Source organism: Podarcis vaucheri, assembly GCF_965113315.1.
Source record: "Podarcis vaucheri genome assembly, chromosome: 13".
Lineage (NCBI taxonomy): Eukaryota > Metazoa > Chordata > Lepidosauria > Squamata > Lacertidae > Podarcis > Podarcis vaucheri.
The window spans coordinates 7,391,718-7,408,310 of NC_138751.1; the positions used below are offsets into that span (position 1 = coordinate 7,391,718).

At 53.4% G+C, this 16,593-nt stretch overlaps 1 protein-coding gene and 1 long non-coding RNA gene across 3 annotated transcripts in view; both read left to right on the top strand.

The window, feature by feature from the left end:
* ACIN1 (apoptotic chromatin condensation inducer 1) overlaps positions 1-16,593 on the top strand; it is a 36,302-nt gene that overhangs the window by 16,655 nt on the left and 3,054 nt on the right. The window contains exons 6-15 of one of the 2 annotated variants that reach the window (XM_082196154.1): positions 1,317-1,557; positions 1,695-1,795; positions 5,950-6,088; positions 11,930-11,975; positions 12,766-12,911; positions 13,011-13,166; positions 13,924-14,074; positions 14,184-14,329; positions 14,431-14,538; positions 15,756-15,863. In XM_082196154.1, the coding sequence (XP_082052280.1) occupies positions 1,317-1,557; positions 1,695-1,795; positions 5,950-6,088; positions 11,930-11,975; positions 12,766-12,911; positions 13,011-13,166; positions 13,924-14,074; positions 14,184-14,329; positions 14,431-14,538; positions 15,756-15,863 (1,342 nt within the window). Of the gene's footprint in view, positions 1-1,308; positions 1,558-1,694; positions 1,796-5,949; positions 6,089-11,929; positions 11,976-12,765; positions 12,912-13,010; positions 13,167-13,923; positions 14,075-14,183; positions 14,330-14,430; positions 14,539-15,755; positions 15,864-16,593 lie in introns of both variants that reach the window. The other variant, XM_082196155.1, reaches the window with a different exon arrangement.
* On the top strand, positions 8,914-11,688 carry LOC309517107. Its single transcript, XR_014213154.1, has 2 exons — positions 8,914-9,745; positions 9,778-11,688. It is a non-coding gene; the product is annotated as an uncharacterized lncRNA (long non-coding RNA).

A 16,593-nucleotide genomic window follows, 5' to 3' on the forward strand; every position in this document is an offset into this window, starting at 1 on the left:
GTGTTGTTGGACTACAACTCCCATCCTACCCCCCCAGCTCTGCCTTATGGGAGTTGTAGTTCAACAACACCTGGGCACCCCATGTTGAAGAACGCTGCTCACTTACCAGGCTACAAGCAGCGTTCCCATACTTGAGATTATCTGCTGTCTGCTGCTGCTACTGCTTAGCAGCCTTTGGGTTTCAAACAGTAGCTGAAGTTTCCAGAGCAGCAGGGCAATGTTTTTCTCCCCTGGAAACGTGCTCAATTCTGGTCCTTCCCTGACTTCTGGGCAACGAATGTGCTCCGACGGGGTGAAAAAGGCCCATGGCTAGCAGCTCAGCATTTGATCTCTGTGTCTAGATGCTGCCCCCCGATTGAATCCCCAGAGCCTTGTTTGAAGCTGCTGTGAGACTGGGCGTTTGGTCTGGCTCAAAGCAAGATGCTCCTTAAGAACAAACAGGCATTCCTAGCTCAGGGCAAGCTCATCCATGGGAGATCATGGACGGAGCTTGGCCAACTAGAAGCTGCCAAGCTTCAGACGCCTACCACTTGCCTCTGGCCAAATTTTTCAGTCCCTGGTGTAAGGCAGAGCTTGCCTTGAACAACTTAAAAATATGAATTTGCACCGGGCGTTTGAAACCCAGGGTGTGTGTGGAAGAGGGGTTTCTTTTTCTTCAAAAAAGAAAAGCAACAATCCTGTCTCAGTGCATTATTTGTTTTCTTGTCCATATTAAAGTATTCATAACTTTAGATGCTAGGCTATTTTGTCTACCCAACCATTCTCAGTAGCTGTTAGCTATAAGGCATATTCAAAGGCGCTGAGAGCTATGAGCCTCTTGTGAGCACTGCCGTATTGATAGTCATTTTATTCGGAGCGATCTAAAACTTGCTTTAATAATCATTTGTGCTAGTAAAAAAATAAATAAACCCACCTTGCTGGCAAGCAGCTTTAAAAATCAAATAAAATACATGTGCAAATGGCAAACATCTTAAGAGGTGTTCCCTCTTTAATGGGAGAGCCAGGGCTTTTCTGAAATTATACCGGCTGTGACAAATTGGTGAATCATCATCTAAAAGCAAAGAAAGCATGCTCCCCCAAACTATTATTCTTTCTCAGGTTGCGGATTTAATCAATTAATTGACTGGCTCAGTTTACTTTCCTTTAATCCAGTCACAAGCTTGCTTCGTGATTGTGTCTTCCCCTGCTTGTGAGCAGCAGGGGAGATGTGTTTGTGGATTATGTCTCATTTCAGTGCAGCCTTCCTCAGGTGGGCAGGCTGGAGCCGGCCATCTCAAAAAACCAAACCACCTGTTTTTCTGCTTTCAGTCCCATAGCCCTGAAGCCTCAAGGGACGGTAGCAGCTACCCCCACACCACCAAAGAGACCTCCCCGACAGGGGAGAGCCCCCCACGCCACAGCCCCCAGACCCAGCAAGATGGGTCTTCAAGCCCAAGGGAAAAGCGAAGAAACACCCTTCCCCTGCCTTCGGAGCCCCAGAGACACCCCAGCCATGGCCAGGAGCAGGAACAGCAGGAAGAGGAGGAGGAGGAGATGGAGATGACAGTTCCAGAGCGAGTACGGAATGGGGGAGAGGAAGGGTTGCAGGGCGGGGCGTGCATCGGTTTTGGAGGGGGAGGCACATACAGGGCGGGGGAGGTCTTGGGACCCTCACCGTGTGGCCTCTTCCTGCTAAACTAAGCCTTTCCCCACAGGGCAGCCCAGAGCCCCCCACTCCAATGGAGGCCAGTGGCCTCGACAGCGGGGTCCCTGCCTCGGAGCCACACCACCCGTCCGAACAGCGGCACAGTGAAAAGTAAGTATCCGAGGCCGAGCGACCCGGGCAGGGGAGGGCGGAGCAGGCCCCACATGCACCGCTGGGGAATGGGGCGCGTAGAGAAGGGAGCCTCCAGGGGCGGCAGCGGGCCCAGGAGTTCAGGTTTGGCTTGAGGCCAACACGCAGCAATGCCACACAACGCAACATGTGACACAGGGCTTTGTTTGGCCCACCTTTGAGCCCCAGAACACGTGGGTGGTCAGAGGCATGCGCAGAGCGGGCTGTGGGAGGGTTCCTGGGGGAAGAGGTGATTTCATAGAATCATAGAGTTGGCCATCTAGCTCAACCCCCTGCAATACAGGAGTTTCCAGACGAATTTACTTGTTTTACCACTATATAGAAGGATCTGGCAACTTCTGTTTCAGTGTATCTGAAGAAGTGTGCATGCACACGAAAGCTCATACCAAGAACTAACTTAGTTGGTCTTTAAGGTGCTACTGGAAGGAATTTTTTTTTAAAAAATTTTGACTATGGCAGACCAACACGGCTACCTATCTGTTACTTGTTTTAGAAATTCAGGACTGATATACTGCATATTTCTAGCTGAACTTGGTTATTTCCCTGGCAGTACTTGTTAAGCTCAGCATGATCAGCGGGTCTCTGTCTAAACCAGCCCCTGTGCGCTCCTAAGGGACATAGACCTTGCTCAGTGCTATCAGAGGGGAGCCTCTCAGCCCTGCACAAAATGCCATCAGGGAATTAACCTGGGACCTTCTAAAGACCGCTCAGTTCTTCTCTGCCCTTCCACATGCACCTCACTTCTGCACATACAAGGATACTTGATTTCTGGTAGAGGGATTATGCTGTTACAGGTTTTATGATGATTCAAAAGTTTTGATTTTGTTAACGTGGTCTGTATGGTCCAAGGCTGAGGGGTGGACGGAAACAGCTGGCGTGCCTTGTTAGTGTCAAGGTGTCATGGCTTCTGGATCTCGCTGGCGCAGATCAACCATGGTCAGGTAGATGCTTCTGGTATCAGCAGAGCCGCTCCTCATCAACCTGGGCTGCTTGACCCCCAACTTCAGTTAGGCTAGGCCGGTAGTGTACACATGTACAGCGTTTAAGCAGTTCCCATTCTGTGCTAGGTGCTGTGCTCTATCTAAAGGCTCTCTAACCCTCCAAAAAGCAGCTGCAGCCTCTGCAGCAACATGCTCCAACGAATCTCACTTCTGCTTGGGACTGGACCCGTCCGCTGGGCCAGACTGATGGTGATGGAGTTTCTTTTCAAGGGATGGCGAGGAGGAGAACCTCCTTTGACTGATCTTGCACCATTGGGGTGGTGCCTGTGAATGTCTCGCTGGAACAAACACAGGGAACGAATCAACTTGGGGTGGGGGACAATGCAACTGGTTTGTAGGGCTGCGGTGTTCCAAAAGCCAGTGCTGCCGCCCAGTTTTGTTACCTGATAGTGGCCAGGATGGGGATCCGGGGAGTCCCCCTGATGTTACTGGACTAGGTCACAGTAAGCAGAGCTGGCTGGATAAGGTCATTGGATCATTTCTTCACCACCCTGTTCTCACAGTGGCCACCCAGATACCCCTAAGGAAGCCCAGGAGCCTCCCATCATTATCCCTGAATAGTGGCCATTGCTGACAGCGCCCAGTTCCCTGTTCCTGCTGTAGCGGGCAGCTCATGACCCACCTCTGTGCTGCAGACAGGGCAGTGGAAGCTGTTCCTGTGGAACCCGTGCCTGTTGGCACCGCTGTCAAAGGCACAGACTCTTTCCCAGGCAGGGAGGAGGTGGCCCAAGATGCCTGGGCTGCATCCTTGCCAGCCAAGAAGTGTGGAAGGCTTCGCCCATGCCCCAAATGTTGCCATTCCTCCCTTCGCCAAGAGAGCAGCCCACATCCCAAAAAAGTCTCTGCAGACTGGTGGTGTTCCCCCCTTTCTTTTTGGGGGTGACATGGAAGTGGGGTGTTGTGCAGGGATTGGGGGAAGAAGCTGCGATGCCGAGGCCAAAGCGTGGGTCGGGCGTGTGTGTGTGTGTGTCCAGGGGTGCGCGCCTTGCTTTGCTGCTTGCGCTCCCCTGCAGCAGCCTCCCCTCGCCTCTCCTCCGGCGCCCACCCCCACCCATGCCCTTTCCTCCTCCGCTATTTCTCCCCTCTCCATCTCCTCCTCCTCCTCCTCCTCCCCCCTCCTCCCCAAACCCTCCCGGGGGCTGCTGGGAAAGACGGCGGCGGCAAGATGGCTCCGCCGCCTGTCCGCGGCCCCGGTGCGCTCCTGACGCTGCTTGCGCCGCTCCTGCCGCCGCCCCCGCCCGGCCCCGCGTCGCTGCGGCGCCTGCTGGACTAGAGGCGGAGCGGAGGAAGCGCCGGCCGGGCCATGCTGCTCTCCGAGAGCAAGGGAGGGTGAGACGGGGCGCCCGGCCTGGCGCAGCGCGGCCGCTGCCTCCATCCATCCATCCTTCCCATCCACCCATTCATTCATTCGCCCGTCCCCTCCTCTGCCAGGCCTTCGCCCGCTCCCCGCAATCCCGCCCGGGCTCCGCCGCCTGCTGCCGCGTCCTTCCCGGCCGAGTCGCCCCGCTCTCCCTTTCCCTTTCCTCGCCGCCTTCCCCCGCCCCGCGCGCCTGGCTCGCCCTGCGCCATTCCCATCTCGCTCGCCTCCCCGCTCCCAGATTTGTCCCCATCTCCTTCCCGAGCCCTCTCCTCTCTCCCTTCGCCGGCCGCATCCTGCTCCAGGCTCGCTCCCCCCACCCCACCCCGCGCGCAAATCCCTTTTTCTCCCCTCCATTCATTCTCCCCCCATTCATTCACTCGCCTCCTGCCCCTCCCCCTCTTCCTTTCTCTGCCTCGCTGCTCCCTTCCCCCTCTCCTCCTCCTCCTCCTCCTCCGGGCCCCTCTGCCATCCATTTTCTCTTCCATTCCCTTCTTGGCTTCAGCCCCCCTCCTTCCCTCCGTCCCTCTGCTTTGTCATGCCCCCACCCTTTCCCCAATTTTTCCCTTTATTTGACAGGGTCACTCTCCTCCTCCAGCAATTCCTTGCTTCTCCCCTTTCTGAAGGGCCCTCATTTTGCTGCATCTCTCTCTTCATCTCTCTCTCTCTCTCTCTCTCCTCTCGTTTTTCTCCTTTCCCTGGACTCTGCCTCTACTCCCTTCCAGCTGGTCTCATCAACACCTCCCCACCACTCCCTTTGCTGTTTCTGCAAATATTTCTCCTGCCTGCCCTCCTCTTTCTTCCATTTCTTTCCTACCTCCTGTTTGCCTTCCAACTGCACACTGGCTCTTTCCCTCCATCCCCTTCAAATTGCACGTGTCTTTCTTCCCCAGACTTCCTATTTCCCATCTCCTTTCCCTCTCTTGTCTGTCCCTCTCTCCCTGGTCCATTCTCCCCCCTCCCCTTCCTCCCCACAGGCCTCAGTGGGGCAGGCGGTTCTCTGGCCTCTTATTAAGGACAGGCCTCTGAGGACCCATGGGGATGTTGTGATACTTTGGGGGAAGCTTTGCATGAGAGCAGTTTGGGGGAGGGAGAGATTTGGTGGTGGGATTCTGTGGCCTGGAAGACGGAAGAAGCAGCCTTTGGTGACATTCTAGGGGTGAAGTGTGTCTATAAGAGCTTTGGAAGGGAGGGCTCATAATTTTGGAAAGTGTTTGTTATTTTAGGCACCTGTGGTTGATCTCTGAAAGGGAAGGGGCTGGGGCTCAGGGACTATCTTCTGACCCCTAACACCAGGTGTGGGGGGGGAGGGGTGGCTGTGCTTTGTGCACTGGATATCAGGAAGGTACTCCTCATGTGCTCAGGCAGATTCACAGGTTCTGGGGCTGAGATTAAGCCTGGTGGGGGGCAGTGGGGGGAGGTTCCTTCAAGGCCCAAATGACCTCTAGGAAGGTTACTGAGTGGGGGAGAAGCTAGGCTGGTTGGAGCATATTTGTTCACAAAGGTGTTTTTGGGGGGGTTGGGGTGGCCAGGATGGAAGAAATGGCGGCTAATGGTAGCTAGAGGGAAAGAGACCCCCCAAGGAGAAGGTTCCACTTGAATATTGTGGGGGAAGGTTCCACAGGGCTGTAACAAGCAGTATTTTCCTGAGCCTCAGCCTTTTCCCCAAGGTGCTTTCTGTCTCTTTGTACCGGGAAGTCATCATTCCCCGCCTCAAACCAACCCATAAGTGACTACGTCTCCCTCTCTCTGCACAGTGAGGAGAAGCCAGAGGTGCCCATGGAGCCGTCCGAGCCCCGACCAGAGAGCGAGGCCCCTGAGCCTGGCCCTGACGAACCCCCCTCCGTGGAGCCCCCCGGACCCGACCCGGGCCCCGAAGACGAGGAGAAGAAAGAGGTAGTGTGTTGGGGCTCCGCTCGGCAGACGGGCAAGGGACCCCAGGGTGCAATGGGGCAGGCAGTCCTGAGGTCCTGGGGAAAGATGCCTAGGGGGGACTTTTGGGGGGAGACATTCCTTAGAGAGGTCAGCTATGTACCCAGCTACCACCGCAGGGTTAGTGGGGCTCAGACTTCCTGCAATAAGGGCTGGGTGTGTGTTCAGCTCTCAGTTCCACCCCATAACTTTGGTGGGCAGGTGCTTCTAATTTAATCCCCTCCCCAATCCAGAGCCTCCTCTCATCCCTTGTGTCCTGAAGTGCCAGGGTGCTGGGAACTTCTGGGAACACTTGTTAGCTTTTGGGTTTAAATTATTATTATTATTTAAATCAACTGAGAAGCACGTTTCTAGCTTGGATGCTTATGTAATAAGAGTTGCATGAATGTCTCTTGAGGAAGGTGTCCAGGGCTTTGGGGGAAGGGAGAGGTGTCTCCAGCGCTCTGCAGAACTCCTTGATCTCCCTATGCACAGCTAGGAAAACCAGAATATATTGTGTAAAAGTGGTGTGGAATAAATTATGCAAAACAAGAGGAAATTATGCAGAGATGCCCAGTTTGCATAATTTAGACGGGACTCAAGAGTTCTGCTTTCCTTGCTGCAGAATTTGGGTTTTCCGGGGGCAAAGAGTTCTGAATCCTGAGCATGGTGCACCACACTTCACCCTGCCTTAAATGTGGTGTAACTGTTTAATGCAAAATACCGTCTGCATGGATTTACTAGATAGTGACACACACATACCTCTTTCTCCCCATAAACTGGGCTTCCTACTGTCAGCTAGCAGCCAAACGTGGATTTGGGGAGGGTTAACTATTGATGTGTTTGCTGAATGTCATGTTATCGAAAGGTTCGTTTTGCCCACGTTCCTCCCTGCCCTGCATTTCCCAAATTTGACTCTTCCCACCCCTGAGCCGGGGCATGAACCTGGCTTCTTCCATCTCCTCTGTTCCAAAGCGGGGTGGGGGTGGGGTGGGGGCTCTCGGCCGGGGTGAGGCAGGGCTGTTTTGAGGACACACCCACGCACACGCACGTAACGCGAGCACACACATGCGAGACTGCTTTCTGTGCTGCTGAGAAGAGGGGAGGGTGGGGACAGGCCTTGCTTCCCCCTCACCCTAAAGAGAGTTTCCCCCCACAACCCCGTTGACATTCTCCTCTGGACTCGTTTGTTCTGATCCCCGTTTTAAAGAGGCTCCAATCCACCGGGAGTGCGAAAGAGAGAGTGAGAGAGAGAGAACCGGAGAGAGAGAGCACAGACGTACTTGAGCAGGCCGCACAGACAGGTACCCGTGGAGGTGGATGAGAGATTTGGAGGGGCCACAACATACTAGGCCTCTCCTGGGACCGCTTCCGCCACCGCTCTCCACTTTGTGGAAAGCCCTCTGGCTCCGTAACAACAGAGCTTCTCGTCTGGGAGCCCCACATGCACTGTGGCTCTTCCTGATTCCGTGGGCCTCTTCTCCTGTCCGTCAGAGAGAGCGCGATCTTGTCCTTGGGACCCGTTCTGCCTTCGGCTGATATATAGTCAATCTCCAAAATCTTAAAGAGCGCTGCTGTTGGAATCCTGCCTGGTCGACAGTCTCAGCAAAAAGGTTCCAGGAATGTCAGGACTTTGCTGGGCACTCAGTCTCATGTTGCCCGCCTGGTGCTGTTCGGTGTCTTTTGCTGCCCGTTGGAAATGTCTACACCTCCTTCCACCGCTCAAGGTGCTTCTGCTTCGTATGAGGTTGCCTTTAAGGACTCCGTTTATTCTGCGGTAGAATTGTCTGCCTCTGAAAACCAGACGTTCTTTTGAAGTCTTCACTGCCGACGAAATGGTTATCCTGAGTTTCAGGGGCCTCCCCTCGAGAGAGCTTCCTTCATCACCTCGGGAGCAAAAGTCCGCTTTCAGAGACTCCCAGCAAGTTCTCCGTCACGCTTGGCCATCTGCGGGAAGGCCCCGGCCCGATGATACTCAGCTCCTGAGAAGCTGTAGCAGTCCGGCAGCTCCTCTGTTGAATCTGGGACTCAGCATCTTGAGAGGCTTTCCCCGAAATTTGAAGGTGGCCTCCCCTTCCAATCTCGCTGGTGTGCAGAGCTAACCAGTTTCCACAGCTCTCGTTGCTCGGCACGGGTTTTTCCTCGCGCAAGGCCTCGTTTTCTCCGCCATGCCTCAAGGACTTCCACCTCCACAGAGTTCTCTGGAGTTGCCAAGAGTTGCCTAAGAGGACTTGGTTTACGTAGGGTTCTCTGGAGGTCTTCCCCGTCAAGGACTTGGCATTTGCTGCCGTCGAGTCGCCCTGCTGCCTGCCACATGGGCGCCTCTTCCGGAAAAGGACTGTCGGTGTCAGCCGTCCTCTTTCCGCACGTGGTCTGGACGGTTGCCCCGTCACGAATTCCGTCCTCCGTTACGCTTGCTGACGCTTTCCGCCCGGTGCCGCAGAGCCCCTCGCCCGTCACGGGACTCTTGCTGCCATGCACCGCCGGTGGTGCTCAGCTCTCCATTGGCCCAGTCTCTGCCTGCCAAGAACTGATGCCTTAACCCTCCCCCCCACCGCACCTTGCCAGTGGGGGAGGCGCTTCTGTCTCGCCCTCTCTCCTCTGGGACACTTGGCTCCGACCACCTACCAATCAAGCGCTAGGTTCCTACCTACCACCAACCAACCACCACCTCTCTTGTCACCCAACCCAACCAAGCACGCACCTTTCAGGCCAGGGAGGGCTCGTTCCGATTGGACCAGCCGTTGCCTAGATACAGCGCACACACTGAGGTGCGATTGGCTGAACAGAAGACCCTGCCCCAGGTGTGAGAGGGTACCTGGAGCACTTGTCCTAATTTCGTTGATTTTATTGTTTGGTTTAATTTTTTTTGTTTAATTAATTTTTAAAGGAAAAAAAAGTATCACTTGCAACTTTCCCCCGGGGTAGGCGGGTGGGTCATGTTCCAGTTTAAATGGAGGGTTCCCTCCCCTGCATTTATTTATTTTTTTAACGATGAGGGAGCAGGGGATCTCTGGGAAACTGAGGCTAGTTCCTGCATCAACCTGGTTTGGTCCAGCCCCCATCCTTGCTCAGACTGTGGGGTACGCTATCAACAGGGTGGTACTTGACTCCCAACCACCTGCTCCCTCCATTTCCTTGGGAACCTGCTGCTTGAGGAATAAAGTGGACGTAGAAAGGAGATGCTAGCAAGCTGGCAGTTTCTGCTCACCTGAGATAAGGAGCTCGAGGGTCTACTGGACTACAACTCCCATCAGCCCTGGCTATTGGCCATGGGGTGGCTGAGGCTGATGGGAGCTCGAATCTCTGGACAGCTGGAAGCTCCCAGGTTCCCCTATCGCTGCTTCTGCACCAGGATTTAACGATATTCCTTAATTGGCATCAGTGCCTCCTTTATCCCTGCTGAAGCCCAGTTAATTAACATGGGGCTAAAGTCACGTGTGAGCTTCCACAAAGGTTCCCTGCGGCTTGGTCCCAGGTCACCCCCATGAGATGTGAAGCTCTCCTCTCATGGAGTGCGCACGATTGATGCGGTTCCTGCCTGTGCCAGTGGCTGTGGTTAAGTGGGAGGGCCAGGCCTGGCCTTGCTGTCGTCTGGGCGCTCGGCTGCTGAGCTGCAGGGAAGCCAAGGGAGGCATTTTGGTGGCTTCCAGACTCCCTTGCATACAATGCAGGCCGTAAGGGGAGCAGAATTGTGGGAGAGGATGAGAATCCTCCTCTTCCCAGCTCAGTGCTGTTGACCAGAGACAGGGAGGCCATTTCCCCACCCCAACCCCTAGAAAGCCAAGCGGTGGAACTTTGGAAAGGCCTCTTCTTTAACAAAGAGAATCAGTGTGAGAAACAATGCAGAATCATAAGAGTTGGAAGGGACCCCCAGGGGCCATCTAGTCCAGCCCCCTACAATTCAGGAATCCCAACTAAAGTGTTGAGACATAGTTCCATGTTCTTGGCAGATGGTCAGTCTCTGAATAATTGCCTGTTGCCTCTGAGAACCTAAATACACGTTGGGCCCAACAACCTTGGTGTCACTGCTGTTCCTGAGCCAAATGGACTCCATGAGGACTAGGAGCATTGCAGGTACTGTGGTGGCTAAAATTCATTGCCGACACCTGGAATGTCCTCTGTTCAAAAGCAGCAGCAGCAGTGGAAGCCTCTCTTATCCTGGACTTAACTTGGGCTGCCCATTTCGCCTTGCAGAAATAATGCCCATTGAAGTTGATCCTTTTTTAGGATCTGCTTCTGCATATATTCCCTGCATTGCCCATTAATGTGGCACAACTGGCTTAAGAAAAGGCGAGAAGAGCCATCCCTTTCTCTGCAAGGCGGTGATCAGCTAATCACAAGCCTGCCTTAAATTCTCACTGTAGCCTAGAAAAGAGTTAACAGCCCTTTGGGTTGTAGTATTCTGCATGTGGGAAAATTTGGCAAGCTCTCAAGTACAGTAGGCCCTTCATTGGGCAGGATGGAAAGCTGAAGAGTTTTGTGTTAACTTGTGAGCTTGCACATTTTCTCACCAGAAGGTTTTAAAAGCAAAATAATAAAGGTTGCCAAGCCTTGTTCAGTAGCTATCGTGTGTTGATGCAAAAGCAGCTTCCGCTATCTGAACCATTCAAAATTAAAGTAATTATATCCCATCCAGATTTGTCCTAAGAGTTAGGGATTCTTTGTACCTGTGTTCTAGTACAGTGGTACCTCGGTCTAAGAACAGTCCTGTTAACGAACTCTGCGGACAACGACCTCTGCAAAACCGGAAGCAAGTGTTCCGGTTAGCACACTTTGCCACGGAAGCTGAACACAGCGGTGGGAGCCCTCATTAGGGAAAGTGTGCACCTCCGTTCAAGAAAGCTTTGGTGTAAGAACGGACCTCTGGAATGGATTAAGTACGTAACCCGAGGTACCATTGTAATAGAATCCTTAGGCCTTGGATTAGAGTGTATGTTGTCTCAATGCTACAGTTATTTAGTACTATCTACCTGTTTTTCAATTAAAACTTACATAATGTCAGAAAAAAATCATATAGATAGCCAGGTAGCCAACCCACTACATTAAAACAACAAAAAAGCAGCAGTAAAATAACACCAATCTTACACTTCTAAGATATTGAAATAGCAGACCAGACCAAATTTATAAAAGTCATATTGCATCTTCAGAACAAAGCTAGAAAGCTGAAGTTCTGGTGCTGTCACCAAGAAGTCCTGTCTCTCGTACCCACCCATCGAGACTAACTTACATTAGCTGAGCTTCCGGCATTGCAGGGGGTTGGACTGGATGACGCTCAGGGTTCCTTCTGTGATTCTAGGACAGAGAGCGGGGCCTCCAGTGTCAATTGTGAGAGTCAGAGTAGGCTCATGTAGGAGCGTTGTGTTGCTCCTCTTGTGCTCGTGAGGACTCAAAACGTGTTGAGTCCAAATAACACGTTTTGAGTCCAAATAAACTTCTGAGAGGCAAAAGAGCTCCTGGTTCGTAATCTGCATCCCTTTGGCAGGGACAGGATGTTTCCCACGAACAGTCTGCGCTTGCCATACAGCCACCAAGGGGGGCAGAGTGAGGTGTAGGGGTTCTTCCGTCTCGACTTTATTCCTGAATCAGCAGAGGACCCTTGCCCAGCTCCCCAACTCCTCATCTGGGCCCCTGTTTCATTACTTATGCCCTCGTCTCTCCCCCCCCTCCCCCAGGTGTGGCGGCCACTTTCCAAACCCCTGACGCTGACCTGACTACCCCCTCTATGCGGGGCTTTTTCTCTCTCTCTCTCTCTCTCTCCTTCCCCTTCCTCCCTTTTCTCTCTCTCTCTCTCTTTCCATTCCCCTCTTCCCTTTTCCTCTGCAGGGTTCAACTCAGCCCAAGGCCTTCAAGAGGAAGATATCTGTTGTCTGTAAGTAAAGGAGCCCTGGTCCAGCGACCACACGGGGCATCCGGACATGTTGGAGAAGGGTGGGAGTTATCCTGGGATCTCCCTTGCTGCCTTTTCTGGGGTCAGAGTGGATGGGTTTAGCCAGGAGAAAATCTGGAGAGGCGTAATTCGGGCACAGCAGGTCGGCCTTTATCCAGGTTCTTTGTCTTAGTGAGGCCAGAGGGAATTTTCCCATGCTGTTTAGGAAGAAACGTGTCGGCGTGCCTTTCTCTCCCCCCCCCCAGCCTATTTTTCTCCCACTTTCAAAAGAGAAAATCCAAGCTTCTAGCCCTCATGGTAGATGGCCACAAATTGGGCTGAGTATGAGCGATTCTTGGGGAAGTCTGCCTCCCTTGGAACTCAAGAAAGCAGATCTCTTTTTATTGCGATATTAAGGATCGGTTGGCTGGTCACTCTTGTTAAAGTAAATTTTACAGGGCTTGAAACATTTACAAAGCTCCTTATCCTTCCCCTCCCCTGTCATCACTGCGTGGCTTAAGCCGGACTTTGGAATGAAGGGAGGGGAGCTGGCCATATCTTCCCTAACGCCGAGCATGTGCAGAGTGCATTCCTGCCCAAGCCCGCCTGGATTTACAGAAGCATTCGAGACTACACATTAGTCCTTGTAGCTGTCTTGAGAGATGAACCTGAGGGCGGCAGGGGAGGGAGGCACCCTCTCTGCCTCCGAGGTACCATTTCACCGAAAAACAGGGCAGGCTGCGTCCCTGTGAGGGGAGGGGTCTTAGCGTTGGGTCTGCCCTCTTGATTTCAGCGTCATCAGTGGCCAAGGGCACAGCGGCAGCGACAAACAGTGACACCGAGGGAAGCCAGCCAGGAGGCCGGAAGCGGCGCTGGGGGGCCAGCACGGCCGCCACGCAGAAGAAACCTTCCATCAGCATCACCACCGAGTCCCTCAAGGTACCCTGGGCTCACGGCGGTCCTATTTAGGTTCGGTGCAGCTTCTTAAATCCTGGCCTGACGCACCCCTCTCCCTTGGTCCTCCCCCCCCCCCAACAGAGCCTGATCCCTGAGATCAAGCCCCCGACGGGAGGGCAGGAGGCAGTGGTGGACCTGCACGCCGACGACTCGCGCATCTCCGAAGATGAGGCCGAGCGGCACCCGGAGGAGCCCCCCCACGAGAAAGCCCTCAAGATCTGCCGCACCGTCACGCAGGTTTGTCCCTCACCGGTGGGCTCTGGGTGGGCGTTTTGGCTCAGAAGCAGCTGCGGGAATGTGGGGCGGGGCGTCTTCTGAGTGGAACTGCAAGGGAAAGCTCTGGGGCCTCCCCCTCCAGGCCACCATAGGCCAGGCAACCTCCACATTGTCTTGTCTGCTGAAGGGAGCAGCTGAGGTGCTTGCCTAATTGGCACAAGGGGTAGAGCAAAGTCCCCTTGAAAATGCATACAGTGGTACCTCAGGTTACATACTCTTCAGGTTACAGACTCCGCTAACCCAGAAATAGTACCTCCGGTTAAGAACTTTGCTTCAGGATGAGAACAGAAATGCGGCGGGAAGCCCCATTAGCTAAAGTGGTATCTCAAGTTAAGAACAGTTTCATGTTAAGAACGGACCTCCAGAACGAATTAAGTTCTTAACCAGAGGTACCACTGTATTTTTAAGACAACTGGGTTTTTCTTCTTTCTTCCATTCATTTTTTTTTTTTTTTGTGCTTCACATCAGTGCTTTTTTAAATGCTGTAATTCATATTTTTCATAGTATAAGCAAGTAAGCACTACCCGGGAAAAGCTAAACCAAAGAGAGGTATACAGAGATAACCAACAGAGTCTCTCTTTCGATAGATCCATTTCCGTCCACATGTTTTTCTGGCAACCCCATTGGGCACATTCAGGCGCCGCTGCTGCTTCTGGTGGAAGCCCTCTCTTGTCTCTCGCTCCTGAAAAAGACAACTTGTTTTTTCTCTCTCCCCCAGGTGGTGCCGGCTGAAGGCCAAGAGAACGGCCAGGGAGAGGAGGAGGAAGAGGAGGAGAAGGCGCACGAGGAAGAGCCGCCTGAGGCGCCTCCCGCCGTCGCTGTAGAGGCAGTCGTGCTGCCACCACCGGTGGAGCACGAAGTGAAGAAAGGTGCGGGGCGAGGGACAAGGGGAAGCTGCGGGGGTGGAATGGCAAGTGGGGGCTGGAAAGTTGAGTTCCTGCTTCTTGAGCCCCAACTTCCCTTCGTCCCGCCCCTTAGTTACGCTGAGTGACACTCTGACGCGGCGCTCCATCAGCCAGCAGCGCTCCGGCGTCTCCATCACCATCGACGACCCTGTCCGCACAGCCCAGGTCCCCTCTCCGCCCCGCGGCAAGGTCAGCAGCATTGTCCACATCTGCAACCTGGTGAGTATGTGACCGGGGTGGGGAGGGGAGGGCGCCCCTCCAGCTGCCACTGATAAGAAGCCAGACCTGCCTTAACACCCCGGTGGCGTCCTTTTGCGCAGGTGAGACCCTTCACTCTCGGGCAGCTGAAGGAGCTGCTGGGCCGGACAGGCACCCTCGTGGAGGAAGCCTTCTGGATCGACAAGATCAAGTCCCACTGCTACGTCACGGTGAGTTTTCCGCCCTGCTCCCCCAGCTCGGAGGAGCAAATCCTTGTTTCGAACGCAAGTGCCCTGCAACGGATTGGCGGATGCCCGGAAACGTTTGCGACAGAGCCAAGGGCCACATTCCCTTCTGGGGAGCCTTCCTGGGGCAAAGGTGGGCAAGGCAACCAAGGTCATCTTTGTCCTTTATACAGTGGGCTGTATACACGGTGGCACTGTGGGTTAAACCACAGAGCCTAGAGCTTGCCGATCAGAAGGTCGGCAGTTCGAATCCCCGTGATGGGGTGAGCTCCTGTTGCTTGGTCCCTGCTCCTGCCAACCTAGGAATTTGAAAGCACGTCAACTGCAAGTAGATAAATAGGTACCACTCTTGCAGGAAGGTAAACGGCGTTTCCATGCGCTGCTCTGGTTCGCCAGAAGCGGCTTAGTCATGCTGGCCACATGACCCGGAAGATGTACGCCGGCTCCCTCGGCCAATAAAGCGAGATGAGCGGCGCAACCCCAGAGTCGGCCACGACTGGACCTAATGGTCAGGGGTCCCTTTACCTTACAGTGGGCTTGCCTCTCCACGCACTTGCAGGCCCCTCTCTGTCTTCCATCCAGGCAAGCAGGAGGCATTTGTGACACATTCCAGCCAGGCAAAGCACTATTGGAGGGGCTAAGTGAGGCCGGCTGTGGGGTATGGCTTGGGGAGAGTTCTGAGGGCCAGGCAGAGATCTATTATGGAGGGCTGCATTTGGACCTCAGGCCTGCATTTCCCCACTCCTGCTCCTAGAGGTTCTGCCCCCCCCCCCAGACTGTTTTCAACGAAGTTCAGTTCCTTGTCATTTTGAATGTCTTTAATTGTTGGTTTTTCTCACTGATAACTTCATCAAGCAAGCAAGCGGTGTATAAGTTTTGTACACTGAATAAAGCCAGGATTAGAGCACCTTTTCCCATCAGGGAAATCCTGTTCACTCTTTCTCCAGGAAAGGGTAGTAGCAGCCTTGAAGGTGAAAGACTTGCTTTTTGAAGAACTAAAACATAAATTTGAGAGAGAGCCATATGCAAGACTGGAGTGTAATGCAAAAGCCACCTGTGAACCTCGTCGATGAACATTTTATTTGGACTTGTGCTCACTTAGTGACAATCCCCTGTTCTAAAGCATGAAAGGAAACCATACGTGGCCTTTTAAAAAAAAAAAAAAAATCTTCCTACCTTTTCACCTCCCTTTTTCTTTTCAGTATTCAACAGTGGAAGAAGCGGTAGCAACTCGCAACGCCCTCCACGGCGTCAAGTGGCCACAATCAAATCCCAAATTTTTATCAGCAGACTTTGCAGAGCAAGATGAGGTATGAACTGTGAGAGATAAGGCAGAATAGAGGGTGGGATTTGCTGCTCTCCGTCCCCTCGATGTCTCAGGAGAGGCTGCATGCAGTAAACTGGGAAGATGGGGAGAAGGAGCCCCATTTTTTAAAAAAGTCTTTCAGTTTACCTCCCCTTCTGAGAGGTACTGTGCTGGGACGGGGCACTTGGGGCCGTCCAGACAAGCGCATTGCTGGATCAGGCCAGTGGCTTTCGATTCAGCAACCTGGTCTTGCTTTGGCCGACCAGATGCCGTCTGGGAAGCCCAGGAGCAGGACCTGAGCACGGCAGCGCTCTCCACCTCCTGTGGTTTCCAGCAACTGGTATTCACAACCCAACTGCAGGGGGCAGGACAGAGCCATCACGGCAAGTAGCCACTAATAGCCTTTTCCGCCATGAATGTGACCCATTCTCTTGTGAAGCGCATCCAAGTTGGTGCCCATCACTGTCTCCTGGGGATGCAAGCGCCACAGTTCATTTCAGGAAGAAGTACTTTCTTCTGAACTCTTCAGCTTCATTGGAAGCCCATGACTTCTAGTGTTATGAGAGAAAGGGGAAAACTTTTCTCTATCCCCTTTCTCTACACCACACATCATTTTATACTCTTCTATCATATTGCTTCGTCCTCGTCTTTTCTTTAAACCACCAAACCCCTAAATGCTGTGAACTTTCTTCACCCCCTCGATTGTTTTGCTTGCCCTTCTCCAAATCTTTTCC